Genomic DNA, 17,932 nt, shown 5'->3' with positions numbered 1-17,932 from the left:
CTTATATTTATATAACAATGATTATCTGTATATATTAAAAAATATAAGCTATTTTATATTAAAGGTTCAGAATAGAATAGAATTTTATTTTTTCTTTAGAGTTACTACCAAATGATTGTATAATATGTAGCAAAAACATATGGAAAGAAAGCATTAAACAAAATGCAAAACGTTAAGACTTTTATTTTTTAAGATAATTAATAGGAGTCTGCCTACCTTGCAACAGTTGCACAGTACTCCAAACTTTGATAGATCTAATGGCTAAACCATTTAACAAGATGTACTCAATTGGTTGTTAACACTTAAGTCCCTACTGTTTATTATAAAATTATAAAATCTAAATTTTTTAAACATTTACTTATATAACTCCTATTGTTTTAAATTTTTTAAAGTTTGATCCATTGACCTAATTTGATCATAAAAATGATTTATGGTGTAAAGATGATAACGTAATTTCACATAAAAATTTTTTAAACACATGAAAATTTGATAAATGTAAATAATATTTTTTGTTATCTAATATATATTTAATATAGAATAAATAAACTGAATATATATTCAGAATATAGGCTAATAACCTTTCAAAACTTCAAAAAATTATAAATAAAAAAGATGAAATTTCAAAATGAGAAACATGTAAAAAGTGTTAGGCTGTAAAAATTTATTATTTTAATATCACAAAACTTTACTTTTTTATTATATTTTTGTTTTTAACATTAGTTGACATACTAGTTTATTTGTATATACAGTATGTTAATTTACTTATAAAATGCCAATATTACTCTTGAAATTTACAGGAGCCATTTTTATTTTTAAAATTTGTAAATGTAGCCCAACAAAGTCATAGAAAGAAAAAAAAGAATAATATAAAAGGAAATTATTTTTTTAAGAATATTTCAAAAGCATTTGAGATTTATGTTTCTTGAGAATAATCCATTTTTTAGATGTTTGAACTTGTGAATCTTATTGTAATAATAATTTATTATATATTCTTGATTAAAAAAAATTGAATTGTAAATTTATTGGTTTCTAAATTCTAAATCCTCTTTTAAACGTAGGGTAGTTGCTTATTTTATTGTGTCAGCCTAAATTTTTTTATGATCGCTAATCAACCATTGCAAAAGACTCTGCCACGATTATCTTTACTTTCTCTACATCCCTCAAAACCATCATCACTCAAAAAGTTAAGGGTTCATTTAGCACATTGTATTATATTATACTGTATTGATTATTTAACGTAGTTGTATTGAATTATGTTATATTACATTAGCAATATATTATTATAATATTGTACAACGTTTGATAATTGGTATTACACTGTACTACAATAATTTTATATTAATATTAAACTAACATTATTTAAATTTATTATTGACTATATTAAATTATTATTTTTATATTAATTATTTTTATATAAATATAATATGATATAATAAAATAAAATAATATAATAGTATAATTTATTTTTATATTTTTATTTATTATAATAAAATAAAAATATAATTAAAATATATTTAATGCTCAATTAAGGCAAACTAATAATAATGACAAAAATATTACTTAAAATTAAAAAAATTTATAAAGTTTAATGATGATGATGATGATGACGACGACAACGATGACGACATTAATAATAATATAATAATAAAATTAATAAATTTTAATAATAATAATTAAAATAATAATTTTAATATATTTTAATAATATTAATAAAAATAATGACATTAACGAGAGTAGTAATATAATAAAATTAATAAATAATAATAATAACTTAATTAAAGTAATCATAACAATCAAAATAATAAAATTAATAAATTTTCATCATCATCATAATAATAAGACGGTAATAATAAAAAAGTAAAATAATTAAACTAATAAATTAACAAGTTTTAATAATAATAATATTAATAATGATGACATTTATGATAGTAATAATAATAATACTACATAACAATAATTAAAATAATAAATTTTAATAATAATATTGTTATTAATATAATAATAATGAAACTAATAAATAATAATAATAATAATAATAATAATAATAATAATAATAACTATTAAAAAAATTTCAAAAGCCATTTTATCCAAAAAAGCACTTATAAAAAAATTTGTAATTTCTAATGCCTATTCAAATTTTCATAAAATATAGGGTAGTACAGTGTTATTAACTAAAAAAGACAAAACTTGGTATGTTGCAACGGTTGCAACATAGTTTCATCTATATTAATATAGTACATAATCTTTTATATCACATTATCACTCGGGTTAAAGAAAACTGCAGCAAATTACTATTATTTTCTAAACAAACCTCTATTAAATTATAATTTCATTTTAATAATAAAAATAATTGATCCTAATACTATAACGGTAAAGAAGTTTTACTCTAAATTTATTTTGTTTAATTTTCATTAATCGATTTTTTTTTAACAGATACATTACACGTATATTTGTTAATTTGTTTGTTTTTACTTACATGGGTATACTTGCAACGTTAAAAACACAAACGGATTCAAGCAGGTGGGCGACCCGAAGTCGTGAATGAATGGGCCTTCTTTCAGAAGCCTAATATGAATGAATTGGGCATTTGGCACCCCTCAAAAATTCTTATAACACGCCATTTGCCACATTTAGGATTTTACCCTTAATGAAATAAAAGACAAGACTTGCTATTAAGGATTTCTAGGTAGCACTTTTTTTTTTTTTATATCTTAAACTTGAATGAGTCTAAGTGGGTATGAATGTATATATTAGAATAATATGTTTGTTTTTTATTTTTTAACGTCTGAGTAGAAGTGTTAAGTTGTTTATTTTTATAAACTCAAAACATCTTAAATATAATAGTTTTACACTTATGACTTTGAAAGTGTTACATATACTTGAAGTTTAAATAGGCATACATTTACAATGTTTTCTAGTACAATACTTTTATATATTATAAATATTTATAAGGTAAGCATTTGATATATAATCTATGAAAAATAATTTTCATAACATTATTTTTTTTACAATTTAACATAATATTTATGCATAAAAAAGTTGTTATCTAATAGTAAAAGAATTTTTTAAGTTCAAATTAAATGTATGTTAAGTATTTAATATTAAGTAAAATTTGAGATGAAGGAAAATTTTAATATGATATTTAATAGCTAGATAGAAAATAAATACATTTAATAAGAGTATTTGTGAAAAAAAATTAATTTTTCATTCTGACATTTTATCATTTAGATAAAAGTCAGGAAATTTTATTTTTCCATTCAAATAAGAAATATCTTAAAATAAGACTTCAGATATAAAAACAAACAAGTCAAAATATCAAAACATCTTAAATTAAGCCAAACTAAAACTTAAAATATAAAAACAAACAACCCATAAGTTAAAATCTTTTACGCCCCATAACAATTATTTGTCAGATCTTAACTTACATTTTAAGTTTGAGTTGGACTATTGGCACCCCCCCAAAATTCTTCTGAAATCCCTTTTTCAATAATGCTAAGCTTAATGCCAAAAATACCCTTATTTCTAAATAAACACATTTAATTTGTGAAACTTTTAATTTTCTATTATTTTCTCACTCCTCACAAACAAACTTTTATGGGTGAAAAACTTCTTGATAAAAATCAATTAATTAAATAAAATATATGTAATTTATTATGAGCCTTAAAAAAAGACAAATAATTTTGTCAGAATGTGTTTTGTTTATTATCAATAGATTATCTTAGTAGTTGAAAAAAAAATTTATAGAGAATTTGAGAAAAAAAAAATTACATGTGTGAGTTTGATAGCAGAGAAAATACAAGAGTTTTATTTTATTTTATTTTTAAGAGAGAAAATACAAGTTTGAAGTGAGATAAAATAGATGTGAGATATATTAGAGTATTTGTCCTTAAATGTAATTGTAACAGAAGAGGGGTTTTAAAAGAATTTTGGAGGGGTGCCAATAGTCCAACTCTTTAAGTTTTTTGTATGGGGTCCCTCTATGATGCCGTAATTTTTTTTACGGTATCAATAGTGTAAGAAATATAGACCGTTAGATCTAATCAACGGTATATATTATTTTTATTAATGAAATTTTTTAATTATTTAAAAATTGTGTTAACCGGTTAACAAACCTATAAAATAGGTAATTTAAAATTTAAAATAAAAAAGAAATAGAGATACAGTAAAATACAATGTCTCTTTATCTCTCACGTTCATATTTTTATAATTGAATTCTTTAAGATTATCTTTTTCTCCTAATGATTAGATGAAAGAGATTCGATAAATTTCTCGCTTCTTTTTTGCCCTCTTGTGAGTGCCAAGCTTTCTCTTTGCAACCTTCAGTGCCCTCTTGTCCTTGCCGACTTTAAGAAGCTCAGTGATCCTTTTCTCATAGGGTGCAAAGCCAGCAACTTCCCTAATCACAGTCCTCACGAAGTGGACCCTTTTGCTTGTTTTCCCTTTGCGATCTGCTGGGCGTGGCTGCAGTTCCTTCTTCGTCACAATATAACCCTTGTTTAATCCAACAAAGAGACCAGTATTTGGCTGTTTCGGAGCCATCACCTCCGACGAAACTGAGTTGCTGCGGAAACCTGAGATGAGTTGGGAGTAAATATTTCGGTAAGTTATATATTTGGGAGTTGGCAAATGCAATCCTCTGGTGCAAGAATATTTGGAGGAGCCTAAAAGAGTGATGGCAGGAGATGGTGATCTCTTTTCCATTTTCTGTTTTTAAATATTATATAAAATTTGTGATCTCTATTGATTATTTTTTTTTTCATTTTGATTTTTCTTCTTATATGTCTAATAATATTTATTTAATATTTTACCCACATGAGCATATGACATACCATTCCTTGCTTAGACAGCATGTTAGATATCACAACCAAATCATATGGATCTTTTTAGTTTTCTTTTAATCACCTAACATAACCATTTATTGAAATATTTCAGATTTTAATTTGATTAATTAAACAGAAATTTAACACGAAATAAAACGTTTTCTTTATTTCTAAGGTCCAAAGGTTCTTGCTATACTGAACCACAGGATGCAGGATCCAAATTTGAAGGCCACATAATTGGAAATTTGAAGGCCACATAATTTGCAGGATCCAAATTTTTTAATAAAGTAATAGCTCTATTTTTATTGTATTGCCAATTTATTGCCTTGAGTATTTTCAGTCATGGTTTAAGGTCTGTCCTATGCTGCTTACAATCATTCTATAACGTGCTTTTACAGGCGGCTTAGAGGCTCATGCGGCTCACAGATTGCCAGCTATAGAGAAAAAGTAAAAGGGGAGAGAACCATGAGGCAAGGTGCAACGCGAGTAAGATACATAATCTTTAATGTCATGCTGTTTTCTTTCATATATCTTTTGGTAATGAAAAGTTAGTTGGTGCCATGTTGCAATTTTGCTTTAGTTTGGATTTTTTCAAGTTTCATCATGTTGCAATTTTGCTTTATTTATACAATCATCTATGGGGCCTATAAGAAGGTTAATAATTCTTACAACTCATGGCATCATTACGGCCAGAATAAAGTCAACTAATTACATATGCAAGAGAAATAATTAATTCATCACAAAGAATAGCTCATGTGCTTTTTAGATTGAAGCCCTTGCTGGGAAGTTCAATTCACGTTATCACATATAATCAAAACCACAGCTTCTAGTGTCATTTTTTTGGGGTTTTGTTGATTACATGGAAAGCAACTAATTACTACAACTGAAGCGTGTGAAACAAGATTAGAAGCACAATACTTTTTGGAACTGAAGGGGCAATTATTATTTTTTTTTTCAAGTTTGTTATATGTTCTTTTGTGAAGACCTAAAGATTCCAGAGTCAGATTAATAATTTTGCCTCTCTTAGGCTTTATGCGGTGGGAATGAACTTTCTCTTTTTTAAAATGCAGATGGAAAAAAAAGATGATGGAGGGCTCCATAAAAGCATTAAAACAAACAGAGAGGGTGAAGCAAACTTTCGAAATTGCAACCACGAGAAGGAATTGACAAAGCTTAATGAAAAAATTGATGGGATGACTTTTAATCTTGCCGCTGTCAGGTATGAACTTGGTGAGCTGAAGAGGAACAATTTAGATACTTATGCATTGGTACAAAAAATGTATAGTGCAGTTGAAGCACTTGAACATAATATAACTCATATGCAATCACACCCGTGGAAGGAAAATATGAACTCTTCTAGTAAAGATGTTCAAAATGGTACAAATGAATCAAGTGGTCAAAATTTCGTGGGAAAGGGAGATGAGTTTGGGGTGAAGATCGCAGAGATTAAGGACAAGACTGAAGACGCATGTGATGAAAATTTATCATTGAAAAAATTATTTGCATATAGGAAACTGAAAGAGAACCAAATCTTCCACAATGTTGTTAAAAAGGTATAATAAAAAACTATTATTCTACATTTTTTTTTCAAAAATTATTTGTACTAGCACATTCATTAAACAAAAAAATAATAATAAAATTCATGTTCTTATGCATGTAGGATAAAGCCATGGATGCAGTTGATTTTGTGGATTTGGTATCATCGGTTGAAGTAGATGCAGTTGAGGATAAAAAGGTGCGTCCTCGAAAGCCCAGTCGTTATAAAAAATCTCCTTACGAAAATTTCACCAAAAAAAAAGGCCGCCGCAACAAGGAGTTTGGTTTATCCAAACATGGAGCTTCTTTTTCGGAGGAAGAATGGTATATTTTACAGTATATTTTTCATGAACAACTAGATAAAAGGTATGGAAGTATTTAATGTAATCATATTTTATACGTTTGTATTTTGATGTTCTTATTTGTTTTAATTTATTATTAATGTGCGTGTATAATTTATACAGAGAGAAAATTGTAATGACAAAGCGACATATTATTACCCGCTTCTTAATGTCTTCTTTAGCTCCTAATGTTTGGATATTTTATACCAACAGTTTTCATCGCAGTAGCTTGAGCCATGTCACAATCTTTAACTGATCGATGGGATCGAAGGAACTTAATCTCATAATTCATTGCCAACTCATGTGAGTGTTCAGGGATAAACTGATTAACAACCCAAGTACCAACCTTCTTATTCATCTTCACTCTAAAAGCAGCTGGACATTTGACTCTCGTAATAGCCCTCGGTTCCCGAATTCTATCTTTCCTTTCAACATACTTTTTAGCACGCTCGCCCTCCCTATTACAAACCCAACGTCTCACATTGGTTTGACCATCATTATCATACCTTCTATCATTCTTACGAATGCTGAAGCCCATTACTTTCGAGTAATTACTGTAAAAATTCTCAGCATCTGTAAGTGTCTCAAATTGACTTCCAATTACATCTTCACTAGTGAGTTGTTGCAGGTGCTTACCATTAAAAACAATGGAACTTGAGGAATCATCTACACTTGGCAGAATGGTTGCCCTATCTGTTGAAAGAATGTCATGTGATGAAGGAATGTCAAACTCTGCTTCTTTTGAATTTTGGTTGATAACTGCAAAAACAATATTGAATATTTTGTTATCAGCAAACTTGCATGATTAAACTGTACTGATCTAGAATATATGAGATTACATACTATATATTTTTTGATAGATAAATGTGTCTAGTTACAGAAGAAATTTATAGAATCAAATTTTGACTTCGCTTCTTAAAGATATTCACGATTTAGTGCACAAAGGTCACAACTCTCTTGAAACTACACAAAACCCGAAGTTTCTGCATTAACTGATATCAATTAACAAGGAATAAAATTACAAACTATATATCTATAGAAATATTTATTTTTCAGGAGTTCAAATAATTTTATGGTTTTCTATTTGAAGTTTTCTACATGAAGATATGGCTTAAAGAATGCTGACTGCTCAAAATCACTGAAGCAACCAAGTCTATGATTATCAGCAAACTTGCATGATTAAAATGTACTGATCTAGAACATATGAGATTTCATATTATATAGTTTTGGATAGATAAATGTGTCTAGTTACGGAAGAAATTTACAGAATCAAATTTCGACTTCGCTTCTTAAAGATATTCACGATTTAGTGCACAAAGGTCACAACCGTCTAGAAACCACACAAGACCCGATGTTTCTGAATTAACTGATATCAATTAACAAGGAATAAAATTACAAACTATATATCTATAGAAAGATTTATTTTTCAGGAGTTCAAATAATTTTACGGTTTTCTATTTGAAGTTTTCTACATGAAGATATGGCTTAAAGAATGCTGACTGCTCAGAATCACTGAAGCAACCAAGCCTCTGATTATCAGCCAACTTCCATGATTTAACTGTATTGATCTAGAATATATGACATTACATAATATATATTTTTGGATAGATAAATGTATCTAGTTGTAGAAGAAGTTTACAGAATCAAATTCGGACTTCTCATCTTAGAGATATTCAGGATTTAGTGCACAAACGTCACAGCTGTCTTCTAACTACACAAGACCAGAAGTTTCTGAATTAAATGATATCAATTCCTCAGGAAAAAAATTAGAAGCTATATCCCCCTAGAAAGCTCTATTTGTTAGAAGTTCAAATAATTTTACAATGTTCAATTTCAATTTTTCTACATTAAGATATGATTTAAACAATACAAACTGCTCAGAAGCATCAAAACAACCAACTTAAATGATGTATTAGTTCTTTTTTTCAGCCTCTTTCTCCAAGAAGCACGACTGGCAGACATCATATTCTCAGTTCTCTTATGTTTCTGCGTGCCTTTTTTTTTTTTTTTTTGGTTTGGACAAATAATCGAACAAGTGTTTGATTTTAAAGCATTAGCCATTACATGGTTACATAGCCAAAATCTCGTTATAACCATTTCTCTACACAACAACAAAATAATCATAAAAATTCTAAATATCAAATTACAAAGAACATATCAGTACTAACCTTGTTCATCAATATCCATCGCTTTTTGTAATGACAGCTCCCAGATTTACCTTGAATATAAATATTTTTCAAAACCGAACAACTTGATTAATTGACTAAGAAGTCTACTCGAATTTAGTCCGATTGATTGAACAAAAACTCCGCTTAGATTTGATCCTTGATGAGATACTGTTTATTCTTTGCAAAGATGAGTTTGAATTGTGTTTTGCCGATAGGAACTTATTCTACCAACAGTCAAAGTGGCTAACAAATCGTATTTGTCAAAACAAAACCGTCTGTATCATGGGGTTGGCTCAATTCGGAGAAATTTCAGTGACCACCCCTATAATTTTAAATATTCTCACAATTTCACTTGAACAACATATTTTGTTTAATTCCGCAAAATTCATACGAATGTTTAAATATATTTTAAAATTTATTTTACTATGTATCCTACGCCATTCATTATTGGTTTTTTGTAATTTTATCACGTTGTAATTTCAGGCCAAACATGAAAGGGTTTCAACATTTAATTAATTTGAAAATTCAATGTGAAACTCAAAATTGCTAAAATATTACTTAAATCATATCCTTAATGTTATAAGATAACTCGATTATCATGTAATCAAACTAATTTCAAAATCTATCGATCGGATATAGTATGTACTATTAGATTATTTTATTCTAATGCATGGCCATGGAATAGCCTTTGATTTCTCATGGTACATTTTATTGGTTTACTAGCTTATAAAACCATATGCAAATGTTGAAAATTGGACTACTATATGAAATATCATGTGATATATCTCATTTGACCTTAGATTAATGTATCAAATGTTCATAAAGGATGGTTTACTTCATCAGTCTGCGAATTAACTTTTAATAATATTTATATTTCACATATCAATTCATAATACATTAGGGTAAATACGATTTTAATTTCCCACCTATCAATAAATACGGATAAATAGAAGTACTGAATATGTGTGCGTTTGTGTATTAGGTCATATGTTTTAATAAAGAGAATCACCTCTACTAACTTTTTTTCCATACCATTTTTATTACATTTTACCAGTTGTCTTTTATAATACTATTTTGTAAAAGAAAACTAAAATTGACTACTCGAAAATGTCTTTATATTTTTTATTACATTTTACATTAAAGTTGTAGTACATTATAAATGCTAAGTTTAATTTTTAATAACATAACACCTTAATAAAATCAACATCTTAAGTGCGATGTATGATATAAAATGATATAGTACTTCAAATAGGCTACAAAATTAATAGGAAAAAGACCACTCACGCCTCTAAATTTTATTTAAATGGTCATACAAAACTCCTTAAATTAAAAAATATAATACATAACATAAGATAAAATTTTATAAAATATTTTCAATTTTAAAAATTTTATTTTTAACATTATTATTTTTCATATTCTTTTATTATTAGTTTGTCATATTCTTTTTACTAATATTAAAATCTACTTGACATACTAATAAAATTAATTAATTATACCTAACATTCACAATAATTTATAAAATTAACAATATCTTATTTAATTATGTCTATATTAATATCAATATTAAGATCAATTTTTGGATTAATAGATTTTAGTTCATTCATCAGGATAGACTAATAATAACTTAATATTAACAAAATTTTTATTGTACATGTTATTTTATCAATTATATTTATTGTAACACTTTATTTGTATCATATGATTTTTATTTATTATTTTTATCCTATTACTATATTTATATTTATTTAGATTGATTTAGTCAAAAGGTATAATAGTCATTTACGAAATTAAAAGGGTCTATGTGACTATTTATGAAACTAAAAGAACATGTATAATCATTTTAGCAAATCTTAGGGGTGTGGGTGGTTTTTTCCGAAATTAATATTGATTTAAAATTAAAAAATTAATATTTACTTGCAACATGTAAGTTACCTGTTATATTTTAATTAATTATCTAATTATCCATTATATTAAATGAATGATTCAGATTAAAACTCTTATATCTAAGGGTCCACATTAGTCCCACTATCAATACTGTAAAAATAAATACAGCATCATAAAGAAATCCTTTTGCATGATAAATCTAGAAGAGAGATTTTGAATGATGTAGAAAGAAACGATGCAACAAGATTGACAGAATATTTTGAATTCGTCCGGTATTTACTGAACTTATAAAATTTGTTTCACAAACATACACTGAACAATGTCATTATCTCTGCTTATTACTTATTAAACAAACCTAAGAAGTTATATTCCATTCATGAGTACTACAATGACTGACATATTAATTTTATGGTAATTGTGCAGGAAGGATGAAAGTTCTACTAACTTATTGTTGCTGGTAATAAATTTGACTTTAAGGATTACACAGATGCATTTGCTGCTGATATGGTATAGAACTTAAATTTTAATGGGTCAAATGTTTGTCATTAATATTCGAAACTCAAAAACAGCCGAAACCATCAATATAAGCACTAATTAAGAGCATAAATTAGAACACCATGCTTTTATGGAGACCATAATGCCATGCTTTTGCGGCAAACAAATAGAATACACAGTATCATGCAATTTGAGAAGTTCAATACACAAAACAAAAATATTTAGGAGACTAAAAATTATGAATTAACACGTTGTCTCTGAAAGAAGTTGAGAAGAGAAAAAGAGATAGATAGTATAATCAAAAGGAAACATCACACTTTTAAATTAGTCCCAAAATCTATTCTTATGAATTGATGACGGTTTACTGGTGGGGAGAGATTGTTTTATTAGATTTAGAATAGTTTCGGGATTTATTGAGAAAAAAAAATGGAGAAAAATATTTGTAAGGGCAGTTACGGGAGTGACGATCGCGATATTACTTTTATAATGACTTGAATTTTTTAAATCGGGTATCATTAGGAAAAGGGTGTTCTAAGGATTCTTGAGGTGTGTCAAAAACAATCAATTCGAAAATATTTTTACTAAAGCCACCTTCTCAAATTCTTAATACACTCATTTTGGGCCACACATCTATACTAAAGCCAACTTTTTGAATTCTTAAATTTTGGTTGGGTTTTGAGTTGGGGTAGGGTTGGGGTTTAGAAAGGACAATCCTTCTGTTGTCAAACACAATAATTATGGTACTATGTGACTTGTGTAACCATTCGATAGATTGACGGAGAAAATAAGGGCAATTTTCAGAAATCTCCCCTGAGGTTTGATATAATTTCACTTAGATGGCGAGTTTGATTGTATTCTCACTTACCTTCCCTGTCGTTAGTATACATACGGTTTGACCATTAGTTGACGAGGGTAAATATGTAAAAGACAAGGTGAAATTATAAAAAAATCAAATAACAATAAAAAAATGGTTTAAAATCTATTGGACAATTGTATTAATCGATTAGACACAATATCCATTATGTAAAATAATGCATTTCTCTTTCTCTTCTCTTTCCCCAGCAAAAAAAAGCAGTGGCTGCCAATCTCTCACCATTTTTACTCCACTCACCTACTCTCATCTGCTGGAACAAAAAGAAATACACATCAAGAGCATACATAACCCATGAAGAAGAAAAACATAGGTGGTCGGAGAAGGCCACCGACCGGTGACGATCAACGGCGACCGGAAGATGCCACTGTTATTGGAGTTTGTAAGAGGTTAGTTACTTTATGAAAGTCTAACATTTATAAATACCTTTAGTTTTCTTGTTTTTGGAGGTTTATAAGTGGTTGTTGGTTGTGTTTCATTTGTCTTGTTCATGGGTTGGTGGTGGAAAAATTGATTAAAAGAAGAATGAGTTTAGTCATATGTGGCCATGAGTTGAAAAAATTTAATTATTAGTTATTTTATGTTTGTGATTTACACTATACATAGTGTAATAAGGCTATAAAGCTAAAAAATTGTTATTATTATGCAAATGGGTGTGTAAAATAGAAGTAGTCTTAACTGCAATTTTTATTTTTCCCGGCAAATTTTGCTTAAGTTGATATGTTTATGAATTTGCAGTGTTTGTGTGCGCCCATCGCAGAAACACAATTTCTGCGTTTTTGGGTGACAAGTTTGTCTCCCGTGCGACAAGTTTGAGGGATCTGATGATACAACACCTTTTCAGTATGAGCAAGGCAATTGAGATGTCGTATCATCTTTTTGTACTCAGTCATAGGCACAAGATTGAGTTTTTGTATATTTTGTATAAATGTTATACTAACATAGTGACAATTCCATGTATAAAGTATAACTCAACTATCTATCATGGCACACTGTTACTGTAGTTATTATTTTTGTTCTTTTTGTATATATGGGCGATTGCTAGATGTATAGGCTGAAAAAATTCAGTCAAATTGTGATTGTGATCAACTGTAAGTTGCGGAAATGCACATGTGACTGTTATTTAAATGATAGTGTCAGTTCTTATTAGTGTTATTTTCCGATTTAATTAACTGATATTAATGTTTTTTAAGTTTCAGCATAAATTAAAATGTTTGTTATTTGTATTGTCGGTTGGGTGACAAACAACTTGATGAAGAGTATAGTCTATTGCTGAGAGAAATAAATTATGTTTTTGTAGTTTTTTATTTCACCTTCAGGCAAACATTCTGAAATTTGGGGAGACAACAATGTCGCACGGGAGACAACAGCTTGTCTCCCCAAATTTCAGAATGCTTGTTTTTGCAATTTCGAAATAAGTATTCTGAAATTTAGGGAGACAATTTGTTGTCTCCTGTGCGACAGGGTTGTCTCCCCAAATATCAGAATGTTTGTTTTTACAATTTCGAAGCAAGTATTATGAAATTTAAGGAGACAAGTTGTTGTCTCCCCAAATATCAGAATGTTTGTTTTTGCAATTTCGAAGCAACTATTCTGAAATTTGGGGAGACAAGCTGTTGTCTCCCATGCGACATTGTTGTCTCCCCAAATTTCAGAATGTTTGCCTGGAGGTGAAATAAAAAACTACAAAAACATAATTTATTTCTCTCAGCAATAGACTATACTCTTCATCAAGTTGTTTGTCACCCAACCGACAATACAAATAACAAACATTTTAATTTATGCTGGAACTTAAAAAACATTAATATCAGTTAATTAAATTGAAAAATAACACTAATAAGAACTGACACTATCACTTAAAAACAGTCACATGTGCATTTCCGCAGCTTACAGTTGATCACAATCACAATTTGACTGAATTTCATCAGCCTATACATCTAGCAGTCGCTCATATATACAAAAAGAACAAAAATAATAACTACAGTAACAGTGTGCCATGATAAATAGTTGAGTTATACTTTATACATGGAATTGTCACTATGTTAGTATAACATTTATACAAAATATACAAAAACTCAATCTTGTGCCTATGACTGAGTACAAAAAGATGATACGACGTCTCAATTGTCTTGCTCGTACTGAAAAGGTGTTATATCATCAGATCCCTCAAACTTGTCGCACGGGAGACAAACTTGTCACCCAAAAACGCAGAAACTGTGTTTCTGCGATGGGCGCACACAAACATTGCAAATTCATAAATATATCAACTTAAGCAAATTTTGGCGGGAAAAATAAAAATTGCAGCTAAGACTACTTCTATTTTACACACCCATTTGCATAATAATAACAAATTTTTAGCTTTATAGCCTTATTACACTATGTATAGTGTAAATCACAAACATAAAATAACTAATAATTAAATTTTTTCAACTCATGGCCACATATGACTAAACTCATTCTTCTTTTAATCAATTTTTCCACCACCAATTCATGAACAAGACAAATGAAACACAACCAACAACCACTTATAAACCTCCAAAAACAAGAAAACTAAAGGTATTTATAAATTTTAGACTTTCATAAAGTAACTAACCTCTTACAAACTCCAATAACAGTGGCATCTTCCGGTCGCCGTTGATTGTCACCGGTCGGTGGCCTTCTCCGACCACCTATGTTTTTCTTCTTCATGAGTTATGTATGCTCTTGATGTGTATTTCTTTTTGTTCCAGCAGATGAGAGTAGGTGAGTGGAGTAAAAATGGTGAGAGATTGACAGCCACTGCTTTTTTGTGCTGGGGAAAGAGAAGAGAAAGAGAAATGCACTATTTTACACAATGGATATTATGTCTAATCGGTTAATACAATTGTCCAATAGATTTTAAACTATTTTTTTAATTGTTATTTGATTTTTTTATAATTTCACCTTGTCTTTTACATATTTACCCTCGTCAACTAACGGTCAAACCGTATGTATACTAACGGCAGGGGAGGTAAGTGAGAATACAATCAAACTCGCAATCTAAATGAAATTATATCAAACCTCAGGGGAGGTTTCTGAAAATTACCCGAGAAAATAATGGAAGCAATAAAAATAGCAAGCCCATTCTGTGCAATAACTTCAAGCAAAAAGCAACTACACACATAAATTGCTCAGTTAAAAAAAGATGGATATTAATTAGCCCTCATTTAGGAGTATATTGAATAGAATTCTCTGTGCATCTCGATATACATATAAAAGGTTACAAGAAAGGAAAATTAGAAAATCCGGACGTGGGAGATTGTTTCACAAGCTTATTTATTATGCGCATGAAATGCTCCATCATTGAATCTGCTTTAATTGACCATAATTGTCATTTTTCCTTCTCCCACGTTATCCTTTTCTAGGATCTTTCCTAAGGTTTTCTCTCGTCTTCTCCAGTATTGGACATGGTCAATACTTTCCCACTTTCTAATTCCCACTTCCCATGGTCTAAAAGAAATCAAATATCACACCAGCCACACGGTTAAAAATAAATACATAAAAATTATATATGTCACCCTTCACATGAGACGACAGAGTTTGTGATGGCCACATCGTACAACCATGTATGTACCTTGATTTTCTAATAAAAGAACATGTCTTCCCATTTCCTGTCTGGATTTGCACAGCCAAATGCTTCATTTTCCAATTGTTAATTGGATATTCAATCAGTGTCAGCAGCTGTCCTGAATGAAAAATTAAACACGACTATGCCTGCGGATGCTTGTGGATTATCTCATCATCTTTGCATTCTCTAATGGCAATCTCCATCGCTTGGCGGGCTGAAGATGGCAAAACATCACAACAGTGCCTTCTAGGAGCCATCAACTGAGCACAAATAACGAAACAACAATAACTTTAATTTGAATTCTAACTACTTTGGCACTGAAAATCAAGCAGATTATTGGAAGCAATTCCTGTTTGATGTTAAGGTCTAGCTTCTGAGACAGCACTCTGATCTCTTCAAGCTTCCGCTGAGAACCCATGCTGTTTGTGCAATTTTGGTACCATTTCTTGTAATGGGTCCTAATTCCATCCCTACCAGATGATGCACTGTCCAAATAGAAAATTGTGGGTCTTTGGCATGGATCAGAATGAATCACTCGTGTTAAAATTATAAGCCCCTGCCAACACTTTTTCCATTGCTTGAATGTTTCTTGCACAGGAAGTATATCTAGCAAATGCATATGCTTGCCATAAGCCTGAACAGCATAAACCCATGATACTGAAATAGTCCATGAAAACCAGCGGTCGTAGCAAACTGTTTGTTGCAAAAGTCTCCCTGTATCAATGTTTGCAGCTTCGAACAATCGCTCCAGCGCCTTGATTGTAGTCATATTGAGAAAATTTGGGTCCATGTGATCCAAGTGATGGATTGATACCAACGGTGTTGTTGGATGAGATGTCAACAGGCCAAATATATTTCCCCGAACATCACACTTGTCGATTTTGACCTGGCAAGAAGTGAAAAATTTAGAATTGGAAAAACAATTGCTAACAAGTTAACAACAAATTTGTACCTGATGGAAACCAGGCTCGCGTGTTAGCCCAACACCAAGCTCTGCCAAGCAAGAGTAGACTCTGGAATCGCTTCCATAAAGATGAGGGTACCGTTCTACACAAGAATCAAATACCTTTGCCAAGACTTTAGCCAGAGGAGAACTAATAGCGAAACCTGCTTCACCAAAAGCCATATCAAAACTGAAGTATCTGTTCTGCGTAATACCATAGGCCGTGATCATATTTCGAAAGAGTCTTCACCAGATTCTCCGGAAAGAAAACAGTGTCGTCATCACCAAAAACATACCATCTAACATCAGAGTGATTAAGAGCTACAGTCTATAAAACTACCCTCGCTACTCGAATTGCTGACCTCAGGCCTCCTCTGTAAGTATAACGAAATCTTGAAGTGTCCTCGGAGATGCATACCGGTGGAAGGGAGCTGCTACTGTTATTACTGTTAGCCTCTGCATCAGCAGTCGGCAGGCTTTCAAGAAACACACACCCCCGCATTTGTTCTGGTTTCCACTAAAGCTTAACGTAATCTTTGCGTTTTGGCCAAGAATTCTTGTCTGAAGCGATACCAAATACGATATGCTCAAGGGTGGTTGGTGGTGCATATACGTCATGTTGTGAGGAGAACACGAGTAGGATTGGAAGTGCCAAGTAGAAACACTGAAACGAGAAGATATATGATGCATACAGAAGAAGAGATTAAGATGAGATTGATGAAACGAGAAACAGGTTGTGTTTTGTATATGGATTGAAGAGGCTTAATTTTGTTTCAGGAGAGAAAAAAGAAAAAGAAAAAGAAAATGGGTTTAGACAGGATCTTTAATTTGCAAATTTTTTAGGTTCCGATGCAAACTGTAATGGTAGGTTTAAGTTGTTCAGCTACTTAAGAGAGTTGATAGGTATTGAATTATAAATACCTACCGTCTACCACCGCAATTAAAGGCGAAGGCAAGCAACATACAATTTTTGACACATTTACGTTTGTCATTTCTCTAACTGTGAGATAAAATTGTGGGAGTGTTTCCGCATAGGATGGAGCCTGTGACCAATCAGAGCCGTCCAGGTGGGCTCTCATGACATTATCGTGTTGACTCTTATGGGAGAGAGTTGCAGCAATTTGTCTTTGCCAATTTGGCTTTGGGGTTGGGTAGATCCATTAAATGCGTTAAATATGACTAATGAAAAATAATGGGCTGGTAATGCTTTTAGCGGGCGGCAGCTAGAATTTGAAACTGGTATTCAAAGTTACAACGGTTTCAACATGCCAATTGGCCTGAATCCATG

At 30.3% G+C, this 17,932-nt stretch overlaps 3 protein-coding genes and 1 pseudogene across 3 annotated transcripts; 1 reads left to right on the top strand and 3 right to left on the bottom strand.

Annotated features, from left to right (window-relative positions):
* Window positions 1–4,227: 4,227 nt before the first annotated feature.
* LOC107175792 (60S ribosomal protein L36-like) lies at window positions 4,228–4,716 on the bottom strand. The gene has a single exon (XM_015527548.3). It carries the CDS (start codon window positions 4,699–4,701, stop codon window positions 4,243–4,245), a length of 459 nt encoding a protein of 152 aa, XP_015383034.2. The 5' UTR covers window positions 4,702–4,716; the 3' UTR covers window positions 4,228–4,242.
* A 1,180-nt stretch (window positions 4,717–5,896) lies between these two features.
* On the top strand, window positions 5,897–6,738 carry LOC112496029 (uncharacterized). The gene is made up of 2 exons (XM_052435311.1): window positions 5,897–6,373; window positions 6,481–6,738. The coding sequence occupies exons 1-2, from the start codon at window positions 6,014–6,016 to the stop codon at window positions 6,736–6,738; spliced, it is 618 nt and encodes a 205-aa protein (XP_052291271.1). The 5' UTR covers window positions 5,897–6,013.
* On the bottom strand, window positions 6,548–9,081 carry LOC127900388 (protein FAR1-RELATED SEQUENCE 5-like). The gene is made up of 2 exons (XM_052435312.1): window positions 8,866–9,081; window positions 6,548–7,456 (listed from the first exon to the last, which is right to left on the bottom strand). Exons 1-2 carry the CDS (start codon window positions 8,882–8,884, stop codon window positions 6,876–6,878), a joined length of 600 nt encoding a protein of 199 aa, XP_052291272.1. The 5' UTR covers window positions 8,885–9,081; the 3' UTR covers window positions 6,548–6,875.
* Window positions 9,082–15,268: 6,187 nt separating this feature from the next.
* LOC102618202 (uncharacterized) lies at window positions 15,269–17,411 on the bottom strand (annotated as a pseudogene).
* Between the last annotated feature and the right edge of the window lie 521 nt (window positions 17,412–17,932).

Source organism: Citrus sinensis, chromosome 2 (genome assembly GCF_022201045.2).
Source record: "Citrus sinensis cultivar Valencia sweet orange chromosome 2, DVS_A1.0, whole genome shotgun sequence".
Classification (NCBI taxonomy): Eukaryota; Viridiplantae; Streptophyta; class Magnoliopsida; order Sapindales; family Rutaceae; genus Citrus; species Citrus sinensis.
Note: the sequence above shows the minus strand (reverse complement) of the source record. Positions and strands in the feature narration are given on the sequence as shown.